This window comes from Dermacentor andersoni, chromosome 10 (genome assembly GCF_023375885.2).
Source record: "Dermacentor andersoni chromosome 10, qqDerAnde1_hic_scaffold, whole genome shotgun sequence".
Lineage (NCBI taxonomy): Eukaryota > Metazoa > Arthropoda > Arachnida > Ixodida > Ixodidae > Dermacentor > Dermacentor andersoni.
The window spans coordinates 56,026,973-56,048,065 of record NC_092823.1 but is presented as its reverse complement, the minus strand read 5'-3'; the positions used below and the strand labels follow the sequence as shown (position 1 = coordinate 56,048,065).

General features: G+C 48.9%; 1 protein-coding gene across 8 annotated transcripts in view; it reads right to left on the bottom strand.

Annotated features, from left to right (window-relative positions):
• Positions 1-18,924, bottom strand: part of LOC140213621 (uncharacterized) — a 36,406-nt gene extending 17,482 nt beyond the window's left edge. Inside the window, exons 1-2 of one of the 8 annotated variants that reach the window (XM_072284873.1) lie at positions 18,854-18,924; positions 524-773 (exon numbers count right to left, since the gene is read on the bottom strand). In XM_072284873.1, the coding sequence (XP_072140974.1) occupies positions 524-605 (82 nt within the window). In that variant the 5' untranslated portion in view covers positions 606-773; positions 18,854-18,924. Of the gene's footprint in view, positions 1-523; positions 774-947; positions 1,314-4,528; positions 4,621-4,863; positions 4,963-5,114; positions 5,138-18,853 lie in introns of those variants that run through there. The other 7 variants (XM_072284877.1, XM_072284875.1, XM_072284876.1 and 4 more) reach the window with 7 other exon arrangements.
• Between the last annotated feature and the right edge of the window lie 2,169 nt (positions 18,925-21,093).

Sequence of the window (21,093 nt, the reverse complement as noted above, 5' to 3'; positions counted from 1 at the left end):
TTCCGCATTTCGGCCCCATTGAAGTGCGGCCGCCGCGGCTGGTATCCAACCCGCGACCTCTCTATAGCTTACCAGCGCAACCCCATGGCCATTAAACGACGGCGGCGGGTATCATTCCCAAGCCTAGATCTAGTGAACGTATACACACTGATTCCGAAGAAATGGGTCATGGGCTCGGCTCTCCTCAGCGGTACGTTGCTTTAGCTTTAATTTTCTTTTTTTCTATTTTAAGCATACGAGGATTATCGCAAATTTACCCCAGTTCATAGTAACGCCCAGATGTAAACTAAACAAAACAAAGGCACTTATTTCCCCTACGTTATTTTTCCATGGCTTCATAGGCCTGTATTAAACAAAACAAAGGCACTTATTTCCCCTACGTTATTTTTCCATGGCTTCATAGGCCTGTATTCAAGTATACGACTGCTCCATGAACACCTCCGATATTCCAAATCTTCGAGCTGTTTTTTTTTTTTGTGTGTGTGTGTGTCGAATCCTTTAGTTCGACGCCGTCCAGTCTCACCGAGTGCCGCCAGCAGCAGGAGAGCAGGAAGTCTTCCCAGCACCGGAACCAGCCGCCGTGGCCACCTCGTCTCCTTCGCCATTGTGAGCAGGACGCGGATGACAGCCGAGCGGTTTCCGGCTGTCCAGCTGACGCCAACGCGAGCCGCGGTCCTCCGGTTCCTTCCGTCACGAATCTCTCGCACGCGCAGGCGTCCGCCGTGCCTCAGCTAGCGGCGATGGTGCGGCGCCGTAAATTTCTGGCCGCCTTTCTGCAATTTGCAAGCACACGCAAGGCCTCACAGTCACGGCCAATCCGCCGTAACGCGACTGATGATATGCGTGTCTGCATCGTGCAAGTGTATGGTTAGAATGAGCGGGTTGTGGGGTGGGGACTGACGGAGGTGGGGGGGGGGGATGTTGTCATAAGTTGTTTGTTTGCGTACGGGAGTGGCGACGACGCGAGAGGCATTTCCATTCGCTGCATGGACGTTAAGAAAGGAAACCTTGTTGCGGAGGACTCCGTCAAGATCGGTGCCTCCGTCGTGCGAGTCGCCCACCTGAGACACCTCGAGCTCGTTTGCATGTCAAAGTGCTTCGAGTCGCCGTGGTCTTCCGCTATGTTGCGGCGCGGCGACGCCGTACGCGTAGCCCCGCGGAGCCGAGCACGTAGAGACCTGCATGCAAGCCTCTCGAGACAGCTAGGCTGCGACGATACGCTTGGCGCCGGCGAAGCCGAGGCGCTCGCCGGTGAGGGTGTTTGCTGAAAGGACGCCGTAAATTCTCAGCAGGAACCAGCAGCTTTCTCGACGGACCAGGAACGGCTGGTTTTTCCAAGAGAAGCTCCAAGTGCTTTAAAGGCGACGGACAGGGAAAGGCGAGTTCTTGCGACCACTTGGAAGTTTTGAGAACCGTGCTGCTGCCGTCAGGTAGAAGCGTGTAAGCTCCACAGCTACTGGCCTCGCAGTATTTTTCTTTCTCTTCCTTTCCATCTTTCTTTGAGTACAGCCTGCAAAAAATTCCAGCCGAGCACGTGCAGCGTGTAGCCCAGAAGGACGGCAGCGACACGAGGTGCATACAGAGTGTTCTCTAAAGTGAGCGAATACGAAATGCTGCAAGACAAACAAGTGTGAACGTCCGTGACAGTCATTCAGACCTTCCTGCCATCATTTATTTTTATCTCCGACGGCACGGGACACGAACTTCACTATAGTCTGCACTATATATGTGTCGTCACGTTCAATGAACTTTTTTTACTGCACTTCGTGATGACAAGTGAAAGTTTATCCAGACGTCGTAACCGTGGTACAGCGAACATGTCGTTGTGGATGACACAGACGCAGCGGGAGAGGCCTTCGCGTACGGTTGAGTTACGCGAAGGATCATTTTTCAGTGCAACGGCTGTACTCGTGCATCCAGAGAGTGACGCGAATATGCAACGAGAAGCTTTCCCGTTAAGCTCGCTAAGCATTCTTATGCATTGCGTGGACTCAAACTCGCGTGGCCTCGTGGATAATATTTTCGGTGTATTCTGTACTCTTCGAGATACATCTATTCTCAGAGAAAAGCTGAGAGCTCGGCCTGCTACACAGCATAGGGGAAGGGAGAGGGAAGTTAAAGGAGAGAGGGGGAGGGAGGCCTCGATGTTTATGGTGAAGATGGCAGTGAGTGAATTTGAACGGCAAGGACTCTTCAATGTCTACAAGTTAAACTGCTCTCGTGTAAGAATTCGATGAAAAGCCTTTAAAACATCACGCCGACAAGAATACAGCTTTAGTCATGGTAGCAATAGAACCTTTCCAGACCAAGGTTGATTGGTAAATTTGAACAAATGCTGTACCGATAATTGACATTGCGAGGCATATCATGGGCAGATGCACAAGGCGTGTTCCGTAGTATAGGGTGCCTCGCACTCCTTGCAATGAGGATTAGCATGCACGACTATTCCGGTGGTGAGCCTGCATTATGTGAGATAAACAGCGCAAAAGACGTGAACAAAGAACTAGAAGATTAAGACGCAAGTGCTGACTCGCAGTTAAAGTTTTAGGCGGGAAATAACGGGTATAACTACAAGAACGTGCAGCAAAACTCGTCTCACAATGACTCTCGACGGTAATTTGAATAGCATCCGAGCAATGTAACGACAGAACGTGTTGCTGAAGTCACGCGTATTTTACACGTGTGGTGGCAACACTGAAACTTTCGCAGCTTCAGCTATACGTAACATACTCCACTGTCGTCCCACTTTGCTATGACAGTCGCTTGCCAAGGTCGCCCATGAGCATGGCGGCATGACAACGACTGTATGACGCCGACACAGTGACGATGGAACGACGAAGAAGGAATGACACCGATGGAACGACAAAGGTGGTAAAGCGGGGGGATGCTGGCATGATGACAATGTGATGCCGATCCTTAATATGTGCGATGGTGCGACGACCGAATCGTGGCGGCTAAAGCGACGAAGACTGTATGGCGACGATGGCGTGAGGATTACGGCATCACGACAACCGGATGAAAAACCTGGAATGACTGCGATGGCATGACAACGGCGGCATAACCTTAATTAAGCGACGACAGCTTGACTACGACAGAATGACGAACAAATGATGTCGATGGATTGGCGAATGTGGTATGACGACGGCAGGATGATGACAAAAGAATGACATTGGTGAAGTGATGAAGATGGTGAAGCGACGGCACGACAACGATGGCTTGATGACAACAGTGTGATGACAACTGCGTGAGGACGATAGCTCACGACGGCGGCATGACGAGAATCGGATGTCACAGTTACAATCGCGACAATCTAATGAGCGCGGCGGTTCAAGACGATCGTTTGGCACCGAATACGTGACGACGACTGTATGACGACGACGCAATGATGACGATGGTGCAACAACAGGTTGAGGACAAAGGGATTACGACTAGTGTACGATGACAATGGCGTAACAATGAGTGCGTGATGAAACCTGTATGACGATGATGGCTTGACGGACGACGGCATGGAAGAGTCGGATGGCGAAGACGGTGTGACGACGATGGTTTGATCCCGACGGCATGGCGACGTAGGTCTGGCAACCGATGCATGATAGCCACTGTATCGCGATGATGGCACGACAAGGCTAGCATAATCGACTGAGTGACGACAGTGTGATTGCAATAGAATGACGAAGAAACAATGAAGTCGATGGAATGACAGAGGCGGTATGACGACTATGGGATGTTACTGAAGTGACGACAATGATAACACGACAGCGTCACAACGATGGCATGACGAGAGTCGGAAGACAAAGCTGGAATGACGACGAGTGTGCGACCACGGCGGCATCATGATGGCGGTGTGACATGGAATGCATAAAGGCTGTACGGCGATGATGGCTTTACAACGACGATATGACAAGAGTTGGATGACAAATTTGGAATCACGACGTTGCAGTTACCGGGACGGCATCACGACCAGGAGCCCATACCTAGCGGCCGCAGCTACTAGACAACTTGGGCAACTGGGCCCTATTGTCAGTTGCTCCTAAATGTAAAAATATATAAAGATCAGAGAGAACCACATCCCAAGTACGTTCAGAAAAGGGCGACATTGAGTCTTTTGCCCACGTCTATCGCACTGTCCTTTATTATTTTTTTTTTCAGACCATGAATGCACAGAAACCCGCCTTTCTAATCCTGATGTACCTGGTCGGGTACGATTGAGACAGGGCTAGCTGGTGTTCCATTTCTTTTACGCTGTTTCGCACTGTTTAACAGGACATGATGTACCCAGCCTGCTCATGCGTAAGCCTCCCTCGGGCCAACGTGAACGGTGTTTCCTCCAGGTCGTGTGTTGCGCGAACGAATTCGCTACGTAAATAGAGATCACAATTCTAATTCACAACGTCACCATCCGTACAGTCCCCCTCGCGCTTTCGGCAATGTTTTGGGCGACGTGTCAGAGCGCACATTTGACGAAGGAAAAGCTTGTACTATACGTACGTCTGCAGCAATGAGGTAGTTAACGAAAAGACTCACGTACCACAGCCGTACCGTCGCCGCGACTGGAGCTAACTCCTGCGTCGCAGGTTCTGGCAGCGGCGTCTGGAACGGCTTTTCCCAACGCCATCAGACCTGCCTCTCACACGTTTTGCATCGCCATTCAATGGCAACGAAATGAGTTTTTCTATTTAGCATGTCTCCAGACCAAAAGCGTAGGAACAAAGAGGTTAGTCCCACAGCACGTTTTGAAGCCGCCACTCTGCCAGACAGCAGCCACTGCCCCTTCAAAAACACCGATCTGCTACAACTGTACAGAGAACCACGGAGACAGTTGCTCTTCGCTCGCAGCTTTCTTGCGTACAAAGCGGGTCTTACCAAGAGGCTCGGTGTGATGGACGGCAGACGTGATTCGCCTGCTTAAGCTTCTAGCTTTAGGTTCCACCCGAAAGGAGACGCAACCTGTAGCAGCCCTCTAAACCCGAAGGCGCTCGGTCAGGGGAATAGAAAAGAGAGAGGACGAACACTCCAGTACGAAGAGAGAAGAAGAGGAAGAAATATGTATTCGGAAAGCGCAAGTAAGCAATAAACACGAAACCCTTATGTGACTATGTGACGAGACCGCTTACGTCGGAATACGCAGTGAGCTGAAGTAAGATGGCGGACATAGAGCTCAGGCTTATACGCACGGTGCCCTTTTCATGTCTGCATACAGCGCCGCGGAGGTTGCAGCACAGCACATGGTACTTGCCTATTGAGACACACGCGCGAAGTAGTCCGGAAAGCAGTCGATCTTACGCTGAACAAAGTAGTTCCACTGATATTAATGGCTTTACGAAATTGAATTCGTTGAGAGCCTGAAACTATGCTACTTGGAGAAGTAGTACAGCAGGGTTGCTGCGGTATCGCTGTGGTTAGGTTGAAGATCACTGCACTCGGCAACACACATGCACGAACTCGTCGTAGGCGGCACCGAGGCCGGCCACTAAGTTCAACCCCATTGCGCGGAAGTTCACAATATCGAAAACGTGTCCTCCTTGCGCGTGGCCCAGCAGTGTATACTGGGCAGCAGGCAAAGGAGAGAGAGAGAGAGAGAGAAAGAAAATGCTCTAAAGTGCGGCGGCAGTTAAGAAATAAGAAGAAAAACGAGGAGAAAGCACGACGAAAGATTAGCAGAGACGACGGAGAGAAAGAGGGAATTCAGGGATCACGACGGAGTGAACTGAAAGCACCGCGATGTGTGTGCGTTTGTGACCGCTAGCTTTCCTTTCAAAGGTTGGCGGCCGCTTTCTAGCACACCGTGTCGTTTCAGCGTCGTGACAGCAGCGCGAGGACGACAGAATGATTAGTCGCGCTCGCGGAAGCCGCGGATAAACATCTTACTTTTCTTCTTTTTTAATCACTTTCTATCTTTTTTTTTCTTTTTGGCTCCACCTGGCAAAAGAGACTCGGAGACAGTCTGGAGACGCGGAATCTCCCAGATGCTTTGGCGATTCACGGGAATAAATAAACGGCGCGTCATTTTTTTTCCTGCTATCAAGTATGCGGCTCGCATTTTTCATTTGATTTGCTGCATTTGATGATTAGATGATTTCAAGTACACTCATTCGTTTCCCTGGTATAAACAGCATGGAAACATCCACCGCTGTGCTCCCAGGATATGGTGTTTCACTTAACGGTAATCTACATGAGAGCGTCGGCCCTTCTGAGAGTACGCGCAAGTCTATTATGCAAAAAAAAGTTGTCAACACGCGCTAGAGTGTTCGCGACAGGTGAGGGGAGAGTGGTAGGGGCGGAGTAAAGGAAAAAAATATAATTAAGACCCGATCCCGGTCAGTGCTATCCAAGAGTGCGTTTAGCATACCTTAGGAGGTGGTTATTTGTGGCCCTATACGTTACATTATGTGTCATCTGTGTCGCATCCCCTTACCACCGTACCTAGCGCGTACGCGGGAGCCAACCTAAACTTCGAGGACCACTACCTCAAGAACTAGTTCGGAACCCCGTGAAGCGATGCGACTGTAGGCGCATCGTCTCAAAACGCAAACTGCCACGAGAGAAGCATGCGCAGACGCTCCCCTTACAGCCTTGCCGCCGCGCACTAACACATGATACCACCGGTGGCAGTGGTATTTTTACCAGCCTGCCCTATTTTCGGCATCGGCCGGAAAACTGTGTGAGGCTTACAAGAAATCGCGATTAGTTCGCAAAGAAAGATAAACGCTGTAATAGTTAAACTGCCGAAAAGTGTGGCAGATCGTCTTTAAAGTGGGCATGTATAAACAAACGTGTGGACGTGCAAACGGCAGAGCGACGCGGTATGCTTAGAACGAGTAAAACCACACTCGCAGCGCTTGCACGAATTATGGCAGCTCTGGTTGACCACCTAACGTAGTGAGTGCAAGTGATTCAAACAGTGCGAAAAAAAAAAAAAAAACGAAACCCCCAGCTCTCTTTCGGGGTGCGAGTCAAGAGCTAAACAATGTGGCCAATTAACGTTCCACTGCGTTCAGCAACCTGACAATGAATCTGAGAGAAGAAGACGAAGTGCCTTTCAGGCAGAACGCCGGGTTTCCCAGCTCTACTCCTTGTGTGAATTTCTCAGACTTTGCCAGTGAATTGCTATTTCCTGCACAGACTCGGCAGTGCCCGTGGCGGCTGCCTCCAGGAAGCGCAACGGCACCGACAGCGACACTGACAGCGACGACATCATGCAGCACTATGTTAGCAGTGATAGATAGATAGAAACTTTATTGAAATGGAAAAGCTGGTGCGGAGCCGTAAAGCAAAGAGAAGGTTTGTCAGCACATCATCGAATTCGAGTGCGTCCACCATGAGATCTTCGCCGGATACCGAGGTACTCGCTATCTTTTCCGCGGCAGTTATCGCCACTGACAACCTGAGACGCCTCAACAGGTAGGCCGCGTCTTCACATCTAGAGGCGGTGGTTCAGAATGAAATTAAATACATCAGAGTAAACACACTTCAGAACGTCCGAGCTATTAAAGTTGAACAGGCCGCTGCGTTGTATTCTTTGGGCAAAGTCATGGAACTTGACGGTATGAAAGTCCGCCCTCATATTTCGCTGGGCAAAGAAGTCAGTACTGGCGTAATTTACGATGTTGACGAGACCACTGCCGACCCAGATCTGTCGGTCTTAAGCAAGCCAGCTAAAGAAAACACCGTCATCACAAACGCGTTTTGTCTCGGCCCGGTGTGTAAAGATCGTATTTAAGGGCGAATCCCTCCCATCACATGCATATATATATTAGGTGGGCCACTCCCGACGCGCAGTTCACCCCTTTATATCAAAACCGCTCTAGTGCTGGAAGCGCATGAAGTTAGGTCACGTGAGTAGTTGAAGGGAAAAAACCAGTCATAAAAGACAACGGACAAAAAGAGATGTTCACACCACAACGACTGGACTATCAACTATCAGTTCATAGCCCAATAGAATCATTATCATCATCATCATCAGCCTAGTTACGCCCACTGCAGGGCAAAGACCTCTCCCATACTTCTCCAACTACCCCGGTCATGTACTAATTGTGGCCATGTTGTCCCTGCAAACGTCTTAATGTCATACGCCCACCTAACTTTCTGCCGCCCCCTACTACGCTTTCCTTCCCTTGGAATCCAGTCCGTAACCCTTAATGACCATCGGTTATCTTCCCTCCTCATTACATGTCCGGGCCATGCCCATTTCTTTTTCTTGATTTCAACTAAGATGTCATTTACCCGCGTTTGTTCCCTCACCCAATCTGCTCTTTTCTTATCCCTTAACGTTACACCTATCATTCTTCTTTCCATGGCTCGTTGCGTCGTCCTCAATTTCAGCAGAACCCTTTTCGTAAGCCTCCAGGTTTCTGCCCCGTAGGTGAGTACTGGTAAGACACAGCTGTTATATACTTTCCTCTTGAGGGATAGTGGCAACCTGCTGTTCATGATTTGAGAATGCCTGCCAAACGCACCCCAGCCCATTCTTATTCTTCTGGTTATTTCAGTCTCATGATCCGGATCCGTGGTCATTACCTGCCCTAAGTAGATGTATTCCCTTACCACTTCCAGTGCCTCGCTACCTATCGTAAACTGCTGTTCTCTTCCGAGACTGTTAAACATTACTTTAGTTTTCTGTAGATTAATTTTCAGACCCACCCTTCTGCTTTGCCTCTCCAGGTCAGTGAGCATGCATTGCAATTGGTCTCCTGAGTTACTAAGCAAGGCAATATCATCAGCGAATCGCAAGTTGCTAAGGTATTCTCCATCAACTTTTATCCCCAATTCTTCCCACTCCAGGTCTCTGAATACCTCCTGTAAACACGCTGTGAGTAGCATTGGAGATATCGTATCTCCCTGTCTGACACCTTTCTTTATTGGGATTTTGTTGCTTTCTTTGTGGAGGATTACGGTGGCTGTGGAACCGCTATAGATAGCTTCCAGTATCTTTACATATGGCTCATCTACACCCTGATTCCGTAGTGCCTCCATGACTGCTGAGGTTTCGACTGAATCAAATGCTTTTTCGTAATAAATGAAGGCTATATATAAGGGTTGGTTATATTCCGCACATTTCTCTATCACCTGATTGAGTAGCCTTTACGGAATCCTGCCTGGTCCTTTGGTTGACAGAAGTCTAAGGTATTCCTGATTCTATTTGCGATTACCTTAGTAAATACTTTGTAGGCAACGGACAGTAAGCTGATCGGTCTATAATTTTTCAAGTCTTTGGCGTCCCCTTTCTTATGGATTAGGATTATGTTAGCGTTCTTCCAAGATTCCGGTACGTTCGAGGTCATGAGGCATTGTGTATATAGGGCGGCCAACCTTTCTAGGACAGTGTTCCCACCATCCTTCAACAAATCTGCTGTTACCTGATCCTCCCCAGCTGCCTTCCCCCTTTGCATAGCTCCCAAGGCGTTCTTTACCTCTTCCGGTGTTACTTGTGGGATTTCAAGTTCCTCTAGACTATTCTCTCTCACCTTATCGTCGTGGGTGTTACTGGTACTGTATAAATCTCTATAGAACTCTTCAGCCACTTGAACTATCTCATCCATATTAGTAACGATATTGCCGGCTTTGTCTCTCAACGCACACATCTGATTCTTGCCTATTCCTAGTTTCTTCTTTACTGCTTTTAGGCTTCCTCCGTTCCTGAGAGCCTGTTCAATTCTATCCATATTATAGTTCCTTATGTCCGCTGTCTTACGCTTGTTGATTAACTTAGAAAGTTCTGCCAGTTCTATTCTAGCTGTAGGGTTAGAGGCTTTCATACATTGGCGTTTCTTGATCAGATCTTTCGTCTCCTGCGATAGCTTACTGGTTTCCTGTTTAACGGCGTTACCACCGACTTCTATTGCGCACTCCTTAATGATGCCCACAAGATTGTCGTTCATTGCTTCAACACTATGGTCCTCTTCCTGGGTTAAAGCCGAATACCTGTTCTGTAGCTTGATCCGGAATTCCTCTAGTTTCCCTCTTACCGCTAACTCATTGATTGGTTTCTTATGTACCAGTTTCTTCCGTTCCCTCCTCAAGTCAAGGCTAATTCGAGTTCTTACCATCCTATGGTCACTGCAGCGCACCTTGCCGAGCACGTCTACATCTTGTATGATGCCAGGGTTCGCGCAGAGTATAAAGTCGATTTCATTTCTAGTCTCACCATTCGGGCTCCTCCACGTCCACTTTCGGCTAACCCGCTTGCGGAAAAAGGTATTCATTATCCGCATATTATTCTGTTCTGCAAACTCTACTAATAACTCTCCTCTGCTATTCCTAGAGCCTATGCCATATTCCCCCACTGACTTGTCTGTCTCCGGCCTGCTTCTTGCCTACCCTGGCATTGAAATCGCCCATCAGTATACTGTATTTTGTTTTGACTTTACCCATCGCCGATTCCACGTCTTCATAGAAGCTTTCGACTTCCTGGTCATCATGACTAGATGTAGGGGCGTAGACCTGTACAACCTTCATTTTGTACCTCTTATTAAGTTTCACAACAAGACATGCCACCCTCTCGTTAATGCTATAGAATTCCTGTATGTTACCAGCTATGTTCTTATTAATCAGGAATCCGACTCCTAGTTCTCGTCTCTCTGCTAAGCCCCGGTAGCACAAGACGTGCCCGCTTTTTAGCACTCTATATGCTTCTTTTGGCCTCCTAACTTCACTGAGCTCTATTATATCCCATTTACTGCCCTCTAATTCCTCCAATAGCACTGCTAGACTCGCCTCACTAGATAACGTTCTAGCGTTAAACGTTGCCAGGTTCATATTCCAATGGCGGCCTGTCCGGAGCCAGGCATTCTTAGCACCCTCTGCAGCGTCGCAGGTCTGACCGCCGCCGTGGTCAGTTGCTTCGCAGCTGCTGGGGACTGAGGGCCGGGGTTTGATTGCTGTGTTCATATAGGAGGTTGTGGCCAAGTACTGCACCAGGGTGGCCAATCCTGCTCTGGTGAGAGAGTGCGTTACCGGTTCTGGTCACCGGGATCAGGCCGCACTCCAGGCCTGTTTGTGCAATTTCCTCAACACACGGTTGTTTTTTTTTTCTGGTATTTTCCGGTGGAGAATTGTGCGGCCCGGGATTTGAATCATGGTCCTCTTGCACGGGAGGCGGATACTGTACCGTCCCCGCAGGAGTTAAATTTAAAAATTAATTGTGGGATTTTACGTGACAAAACCACTCAATAGAATGCCATATAGAATGCCAATAGAAGCCCAATAGAATGCCATATTCCAATTTTTCAATGGAATGCGAGAGGCCTGAGATCTTGCATGTCGGATTACCGGCAGTTCGTGTTTGAAAACCATTTTTCTACACTGGTCATCTGTGAACCGAACTTATCAGCCACGATAAGACTATCGGGATATGAACCCTTCGTTTCAACTACCTGTGCCCGTAGTATAATAAGGTTCTGGTTTACATTCGCAAGGATCTTGCACAAGGACCAACTCGTACTTCTACATGACGGTAGCCAATACATCTGCGCTAATTCAGTTCAATTCAATTCAATTCACCTTTATTCAACATGTGAAATGTTACAAAAGAAAAAGTTGTCTTTTACACTTAGTGGCGTCCACGTTTCCCCAACAAGTCAGTTTGATTGCAAAAGACTAAAAGATATGGCTGTGATTCGCGGTCCTCGGATAATAACAGGGGACTTCAACGCTCACCACCAGATATGGGGAAGCTACAGGAAAAATTCAAGGGGCAGGTCACTCATATCATTTGCATCAGGCCACAACCTATCTCTTCTAAATGATGTAAGCCCGAAAATTCTGCGAGGAACAACGTACAGCAGCTGCCTTGACTTGACAGTGGTGTCACGGTACCTGACTTCAAGCGTGCAGTGGTTTACTGATATTAAATCCATGGAAGTGATCATATTCCGACCTATGTGAGAATCGATGGATTAGAACCCACATTATGGGTTGTATTTCGCCAAATCGACTGGTCATTCTTTGAATATCGTGTAGGAGACGCATGCAAGAAACATACCGCACGCAGGTTAGAAGACATAACTGTAGACGCAATGCAAGAATGTAAGCGTTGATTCACACATTCACGGAAGCGTACAGAGTATGGCATTAAACTGGAAAGGCTTCGTGCATTACGTCGCCGAGCTGAAAGGAGTTGCATGCGCATGAAGTTCATTCTTGACCTCAGAGTTGCTCGGCGCATGAAAAAGAAGATACAGCGCCTAATGGGTAAGCTAGCAGATAAAAAAAAATGGAAATACTTTTGCAAGTCACTGGACCGCCGCAAGCCACTATCCTGTGTGCGGCGTACCCTACGGGGTCTTTGCTCATGTCCTCAGCAATGACACAGTTTTAACGCCCTTGCTCTCAAGACTGCCGTGAGATAGACGTTGCAGAAGAATTTCGTGCGAAAGTCACCGGCGGGACCGTTTTACCCCTTGACATGGTCTTAAGCGACGTTCCCGGTCCTCGAGATACAAGCATGGACGCTCCATTCTCTATGGACGAGTTGGAAGCTGCTATGGCGCTCTGTAGGTGTTCGTCTTCACCAGGGCTCGATGGAATAACATATGCTGCTTTGCGCCACCTAGGTCGAGAAGCACGACGAGAACTTCTCACCCTTTTTAATAGCTCATGGAAAGATGGCGTCGTTTCATAGGAATGGAAACACAGCCGCCTGATACCGCTCCTAAATGCAGGAAAGTCGCCGCCGGAACTGGCGTCATATCGGCCTATCGCACTCGCCAACAGCGTCAGGAAGCTCATGGAATGTATGATCCTCATGCATTTCGAATGGTACATTGAACACCGCAAAACTTGCCCTGACTCTACGGCAGTATTTCGACGAGGCCGTTCATCAATTAACAGTGTCGTCGATTTAGTGTCATCTGTAGAGGAGCAAAACTATTGTAAGCGATTACCAAGCACTCTGTCTTGACGTGTAAGGCGCGTACGACAACGCTTCGCGTAAAGCCATCCTAGACGCACTTCTGACAGTTGAACTAGGAGGGCGAGTATTTAGATGGATACAAGACTACTTGACAGAAAGGTTCTTGTTTGTACGTACGGAAGATGGTCCGACTACCGACCACTACACATTCGGAGGCGTTCCCCAAGGCAGTGTTCTAAGCCCTATTCTTTTCAACCTCGTGCCTCTTGGGCTGGCCGAATTCCTACCGGAAACAGCGAATGTCTCAATCTACTCCGACGACGTCTGCATCTGAGCATCAGCGGTCACTCGCGTGCATGTTCGTGCAAGGCTACAGAAAGCAGCAACACCGAAATCTAGCTATGTTTGCACACAAGGCCTAACCAACTAGACAGACAAATGTGCGTTAGTGGCTTTTACACGAAAAGCGATGTCTGGTTATCCAGTATACATTAATGGCCAGCCTATCTCCTACAAAATAAATTATCGGTTTTCGGGTGTCATTGTTGATCGAGACTTCTCTTGGAGCCCTTAGGTTGCCCACTTGAAGAACCTCACATCTACTGTTCATGTCTTCAAATTCATCACCGGCAAAAAAGGGGATTGTCATTGTGCGCCATGCTACAGCTGTACCGAGCACTTTTTATATCGGATTCCTACGCTATGGCTCTCCCGTGCTTGCTAAGACATGCAAGTTAAATCTTCGAGAGCTTCACAGTGTGCAAGCACAGGCACTACGCGTTTGCCTCGGCTTTGCGCGGAGTGCCTCAGCAGCAGGAACTGTTATAATAACTCAAGAGCATCTAATCACGACTTACATTACCATCGACAGGGTTAAGGCTCATATTCGTCACCGTTTCACGGATGCAATCGAGCTCTCTTGCCTGCCTTCCAGGACAACGACCACGGGCGTCATTCTCCAACGCGGTCAGCATTCATCATGCCTCCCTACCATCGGGCTTCACACTCCCGGCACGTTCAGCCTCCGCGTTGTGGTGTTTAAAACAACCTTAAGTGCGCCTTTCGGTTCCAGGGATAAGAAAGTAGACTGACCTACGTACTTTGGCCTTGAAGCAAGGGGCTCTGGATTGTTTGAACACTTTCTACGTTGAGCGAGTCCACATATATACGGATGGCTCTTCCACTCAGACCAGATCAACCGGCGCAGTGGTTATAGCATCCCGATCAATAAGCATCACATGCAAGATTTCTTACGTTACAATATCGGCTGGTTCGAAGCTTCTTACCCTCCGAGGTGCCGTTGATTATATTAACAACCAACCGGCTAATCGGTGGGCGATATTCTGCGACCCGAAGGCGGCACTGCAATGTCTTTTGTCAGTTCTTCGTAGCGGGTCCTGTGAACAGCTTGTGTCGCAGCTACGAGAAGCGCACCATCATATGTATGCGAAAGGACACGACGTCGTGTTTCAGTGGCTCCCGGGTCATTGCTGTACATCCGGCAACGACTTCGCCGGCGAAGCTGCTAGGAAAGCACACGAAGGAGAACACGTTGTTTCTGTACCTTCATCGAGGACTGACATAGCCCTACACTTAAGCAAGCTAGCGCATCGTATGACATTCGAGAAGTGGCACACACCTGAATTCACCCAGTATCGATCCCATTCCCTTGACCCATCTATGCAACTGCAGCTGTTACCTGGGCTTCCGTGAAATGAGGAAGCAATGCTGTACCACTTGCGCAAGGGCGTCACATTTACCAATGCATACAGGTGTTTGATTGGAATGGCTGATAGCGCCGAGTGCAATACCTGCGGTATCGAGGAGACTATAGAACACCTACTGTGCTACTGCCAATCTTTGGAAAATGAAAGACATGACTTCTGCACAGCTCTGAATCAGTTAGAAAGCCGTTCACCTTGAACAAGATCTTGGGACCCCGGCCTCGCGTATCGCAACTACAAAAGGCCACAAAAGTGCTGTTGCGATATTTGAAAGCTACTGGATTGAGCGACCGTCTGTGATCGGGACTGAGTGACCGTCAGTGGATATAGAGCAGAAAACTTTACCGCGTCGGTGATATCCACAGTGGACTTTCTCTTCTCTTAATCTTTCCCTCCCATTTCCCCTTCCCCCAGTGTAGGGCAGGCAACCGGACTCAGTCCTGGTTAACATCCCTGCCTATCATTTGTCATTTCTCTATCTCACCATGCATATGCATGCGCCAGAGGCTCCGGCAAATTGCCTTTTCTGAAAAGCCTAGAGATTCGAGTTCTCGGATACACGCTTCTAAGAAGCTCACGTCTGCTACGGAATTATTTTCATCATTTCCGTATGCATGTACTGTTAAGAACGGCCCAGCTGAGGTGCAAGCGTTGGCAGCCAGTTGCGACAACGGGCGTCAACGCTTCCTGGAGCGCCGCCGCAAACCTCTAGCCACGGCGTCACTAAGTCGCCATTGTGACTGAATGCATTCGGCGGGCGAACTATTGTTACCGAACCCACCAACGCCGTCTTGTTCTGCTATGAGTGGGGGAGTTGCCGCGGGAACGTCGACGAAGGCCCCTTTCCACGCGCCGACCAAGACGCAGGTCAATGGCTACCCGGGCGCGCTACCCGGGTCAGCTCCGAGTTCTACGAAGCCCCTCTGACGTCGGCTCCGGACCGTGCACCTGTGTGTGTGTGTGTGTGTGTGTGTGCGTGCGTGTGTGTGTGTGTGTGTGTGTGTGAGTGCGTCCGTGCGTGCGTGTGTGCGTGTGCGTGTGTGTGTGTGTGTGTGTGTGTGTGTGTGTGTGTGTGTGTGTGTGTGTGTGTGTGTGTGTGTGTGTGTGTGTGTGTGTGTGTAAGCCGTCCTGGGGAGAGGCGGTGGAATCAAGGGGGGACCGAGTGGATATAAGCCGCTGTTGTGCGGATGCTCGACACACTGTCTTAAGCAGTCATGTTGGACTGAGACACTCTTTCAAGCAGTCGTGTTAGACTGACGTACTTTCTCTCGCAGTCATGCTAGACTGATGAACTGCATGTAAATACTGTAAATAAACCCGTATTCCTCGTTTTCGGTGAGAAGCAGTCCTTCCCTTCATCAACGTCCTCAGCGTGGATAAGTTGGACGACGGCATGGGCCAGCTACCTTCGAATTCATGCCGGGCTCCAATCTTGACAACGGGTTACGAGCGATGGGCTTGAGCCCCCAATCCTGACAGTACCAATAAGCTTATACCACCACCATTCCCCAAATGCGCCAGCACTGTGAATCCCGGGATGATTGTAACCATGGCAGTCATTAGTAATAACATTGCGATAACAAATAACAGTTGGAAGGCGATTCAACCTCTAGTTGAAGTCGATGAAAGATAATGTCTTCCTTGGCGAGTTGGGGGTGAGAATGGGGTGCATGAACCATAGGGAGAGATAGAGAAAGCAAAATAATAAGATGAAGGCAGGGAGGTTATTCAGGCTGAGCCCTGTGGGTTACCCTGCACTGGGGAAAGGGGAGTGAAATAGAAGAATGAAAAGAGGAGTTCCCATTTTGCACTGGCATATGCATGATCGAGCGTTCGCCGCGTAGCCATTCACAAGCAATCATATAGGCTGGTGCATTTCTAGAAGCGCAGCAGTGCTTTTGTGGCTTTGTACGTAGCAGGCGCGCGAGGCCACCGCCCCGTCTGTGAAACCCCTGTCACCTAAATGCTCCAAATCAGTCCGAAGGGCAATCCTCTCATCTTCGTATATTGGGCAGTCACCCAGGAGATGTTTGATTGTTTCTTCGACACGACATGTGCTACAATCGGCACTGTCCGCCACTCCAATTAGGAATGAGTAGGCGTTCGTGAAGGAAACTCCTACTCGCAGGCGGCACAGTAACGGTCTTTCCCGTCGAGTAAAACCGGGTAGAAGTTGTACTCTGATATGTGGGTCCATGGCATATAGGCGCCGGTTGGTTAACTCTGGTGTATTCCATTTTTTAGAGTAACAATACGGGCGAGACCGCTGAGGTGCAGCGATGTATCCATTCTCGACAATGGTATCGAGGTGCTTTCACATTCCCCAGTGCCTCACGGGAAGCTTTGTCGGCACTTTCATTGTCACTGATGAAGCAGCACCCGGGCAGCTAATGAGATACAATGTCGTGACCTGTGTCCACCATTTGATGACAGTGTAATTGTATCTCTGCCACCAATCGTTCATGTGGGACGCGGCGCAGAGCTGATTGTAGGGCTACTATGAGTCAGAAATTAGTCCAGTAATTTGGTGACTGTTGATGCACATAAAGCACTGCGCTGCGGAGGGCGGCAAGTTCGGACCCTGTCGATGCTGTGAAGTGGCTGATCTTGAACTTCTTGCAGAGTGATGTCGACGGAATAACAACCGCACCAGTAGAGCTGGTTAGATTCAAAGAGCCACTTGTATAAATGCGAACTAGATTGGAGTACGAATCATGCAGTAGATGTAGAGCGGCTTGATTAAGGGCACAAGTACGCAAGTCGGACTTTTTTCTAACTACTGGAATGGAGAGCCTCATGTGTGGTTGCCGGAGACACTGCGAAGCAGACGGTGGCCTTGGTGCAGGCGTGAAATAAGATGGAGTAGAGAATCGGTAGCAGGCTACAATGCTCAGAAGAGTTGCCTCTGGTTTACTTTCCGAAAGAAAAGTAAGGTGTAGCGACTGGAGTCAGGAAAATTGTCGAAGAGAACCTCTAAGCGTGGTTGTGCTAATATACGTATTGATGGGAAGTTTCCTGGTGATGGCAATTGCTGCGGCTGTTGAAACGCATCGGGGTAGACCAAGGCATTAATCGCTTGGGCTTGCATGCTCTGAAGCACTGCGATATTTTTCTTCCGGGTGCTTGACAGCACCGGAGTGTTGTAACGCAAAGAACCCATGAAGAGCGATTTTCACAGTTGAAGCATAGAACACACCGACTGTCCCTGTGCTTTCCGAGCGATGGCTTTCGAGCTGGGCTCAAAACGTCACCTTGCCGAACTCCATGGCTCGTGTAGGGGTGAGTTTGACCAACTTCTGTGAGTTCAAGGGGTGATGTAGCTCCGAATCTACCGAAAAGTGCGGCCTCCGATTTAGCAGCTACGACCGCGTCAAAGATAGCTTTATGAGGAACATTATCACAAGAGGTCCCTTCACGTCTAAAGAGAGCGCGACGGAGAGGAATTTGGATGATTTCTGTTGTTGAATCGAAGACGCAAGATCAATGACGTCGTCAACCAACGAACGATCACTTTGAAAGCCTGTCATCGCGTCTGAATAAACATTGTAATGTTCAAGGAGTCACTGGAGGCGCGTAATCAGCCGTTCCATCACCCTGCCAACACAGCTTGCGAGAGCAGTATGCCCATATGTTATTAGTTGAAGGGGAGACTTTCCTTCTTATAGGATTATTAGAAGGCTGCTACGCCTCCGCTTAGAGCGACCCACACCGTCACTCCATGAAGCGTTGAGAGTTAATTCTGCAACCCGCAGAGTCTCAACGACAGTGACTCAAAAGGCTATAGCTGTCACGAGGGAATCAAACAAGCCGCCAACACTCCCTTAACCACCGGTAGCACCGCACCGCGGTACCACTACAATGTGATAGCGCTGCAGGGTTGTACTACCAGCTCCGCAATTACCGCCGGTACCACAGGTACAGCATGGTAGCAGGACGCGGTGGTATGGCACGGTAGTACCAGTGGGAGCATCGATACCACATCAATTTTTTTAGAATCAATGCACAATTTTAGACATGCGTTACCTCGGTATCGGCCCGTAAATTAGGCTAGAAGCACACCGGATACGGAAAAGTGCGGGTAACTACCAAGAAAGACATCGGCTTTAAAAACCAGAGAAGTATCATTCCCCTAACATTGTCTCAGCACTCATCAAGATATAATCTGTTGGGGCCGCCCACCACACGGGTTCAAACTCCGACATAGCTTAGCCTTTCTCGCGATTTCAGCACCACTAGCTGCGCAACCGTGCGAAGGATGCAATGAGCAATCTCCACGTACCAATATCGTCGGATGACCGGGACTCGAAATACTAGCGCAAGTCGCATTCGATTGCCTTTTTTATATGCTCACATGTATCCGGAACTTCATTTACCGAACGCGACTGAGCGAAAATGTGATGCGGAAATTGTTCTCAGTAGCTGGGTGTATGTCACGTGAACAATGGTTCAAATCTATACACCTCATCTAGCCCCATTGTCGCCATAGCTCAAGCCGAGTGCACTGGAAGTGTCGCGAAGACATATATATAGGCTCTAAACAATGGCAGCATTAGCGAGTTGTGCCTTTTTATATCCGAAACGCGTTGGTTGTACAAGCAAAAAGGAAGCGCGAAGGACGTCACTACAGATTACAACTATGTCCCTTCGACAAGGTAGCCTGATTGCACTTGTTATCAAGGCATCTGCGTTTCCGCAATATAGACTAGGTGCTTCTTTCTTTTCTTACAGCGAAGCTGTATAGGTCTAAGATCCAGGGTTTCGTGGCGTCTGTGTGCAAAAACTATCATCAAGTGGGCCGATCCTGGTGGTAGCGCAGGCAAGGTCCAAGCCCAATGGCACATACCCTGTGGGCTCGGGGACCTGTAACGTGCCCTTGGACTACCCTTGTGACTACTGGGACCCATACTATCATCATCAGCAATGGCTCGAGCGTCGTCGTCTTTTTCTACAGCTGGCGCCGTTGTGCAAAAAACTGTCATCATCAGCGATGGGTCGCGCATCGTCGTCTTCCACGCTGGCTCTGTTCCCGCTCATCATTCCAGCGTATAATTTCACTTCTGTCGTCGTAATGGGGTGGCCGCGTTTACGAGGGTATGAGCTATTGCTTAAGGGAATATGAGAGAGAGAGAGAGAGAGACAAAGGAGAGGAAAGACAGGGAGGTTAGCCAGTGTAAGTCCCGGCTGGCTACCCTGTGCTGGGGAAAGGAATTCATTGTATTCTGTGACACGCGAATGTGTGTGCATACTTATATCATCAAGATGACCGCAGATCAGGACAATAATACGTTCGTACCTTTGATCAAAATTCTATGCCACCTCTGTGCCATGCACTAAACAGCTTCGCTGGTCATACACCTTCACAGAGTGGAGTGGCTCATGATTTTTTTAGACTATAAAGAATTTTCTGTTATACTGTGTGTGGCCGATGGCACAATTACAATCCTTCATCTGGAGTCCTTGATGAAGCGGACATTGCTTGCACAATAAGTCGATACGCATTATTGACTGAATAACAACATTTCACTAATTAGGCTTGCAACTAATTGATTTACGGCATTCGTTTCACTTTACACATTTGATGAGTTTTCGAGGCATATTCACTCGGAACGAATTCTGAGGATGGCATGAGCTTTGATATATGCACCGTCAACTTACGCTAAGAAATGCACTACTCTACATTCCACTTACCTATAAAAACAAAACGCCGTTCGGTTCCCACTGAAGCAGAAAAAGTAACTTCAACTCCAATGTACCTGTTCGCACACTTTGGGAATGAATACCTAAACACGGGTGTCATCCTGAGTATTCGTTCCAAGAGGACACGCCTTGTGAACTCACCGGCGACAATTCGTAAACTACAATGACCAACAAAGTATTTAGTTAAAAACAGAATCAGTGAAATTTTTGTTCTTAATCGAATATTGTTAAGAACGGGCCCGCTGAAGTGCAAGTTTTGCCAGCCAAGTGCGAGAGCGGCGTCGACTTTTCCAGGAAAGCCACCGCTACGCTCTAGCCACACGGCGTCACTAAGTCTACTGTGTACGGAGAACAATACGCCGTGTCCTCGACCCTCGGTCGGGGGATTGCCGAGATGAGCTCGACGAACCAGGCTTTGTGACGGAACATGCCACCGCCAACCAAGTCTGCTGTGAGCAAGTGTGTTCCCGAGGGAACGTAGTTGGAGGCCCCTTCCCACGCACCGTTCCTGACGTAAGCCCCGAGTTCTGCGAAGACCGTCTGTCCTCGGTCGGGTCCGTGCAACCGGTGCGGAAGCCCTCCCGCTCAAAGGCGGCTCGTGTACGTTGACTGGTCGAACGGTTCCCTCACCTATGGATCGAGAGAGGACCGAGTGTTTATAAACCGCTGTTGTGCGGCTGCTCAGTGTACTTTCTCTCGCAGTCATGCTAGACTGATGTACTTTCTCTCGCAGTCATGCTAGACTGATGAACTGCAATGTCCTTATGTAGATACTGTAAATAAACCCATATTCCTCGTTCTCGATGAGAAGCAGTCCTTCCC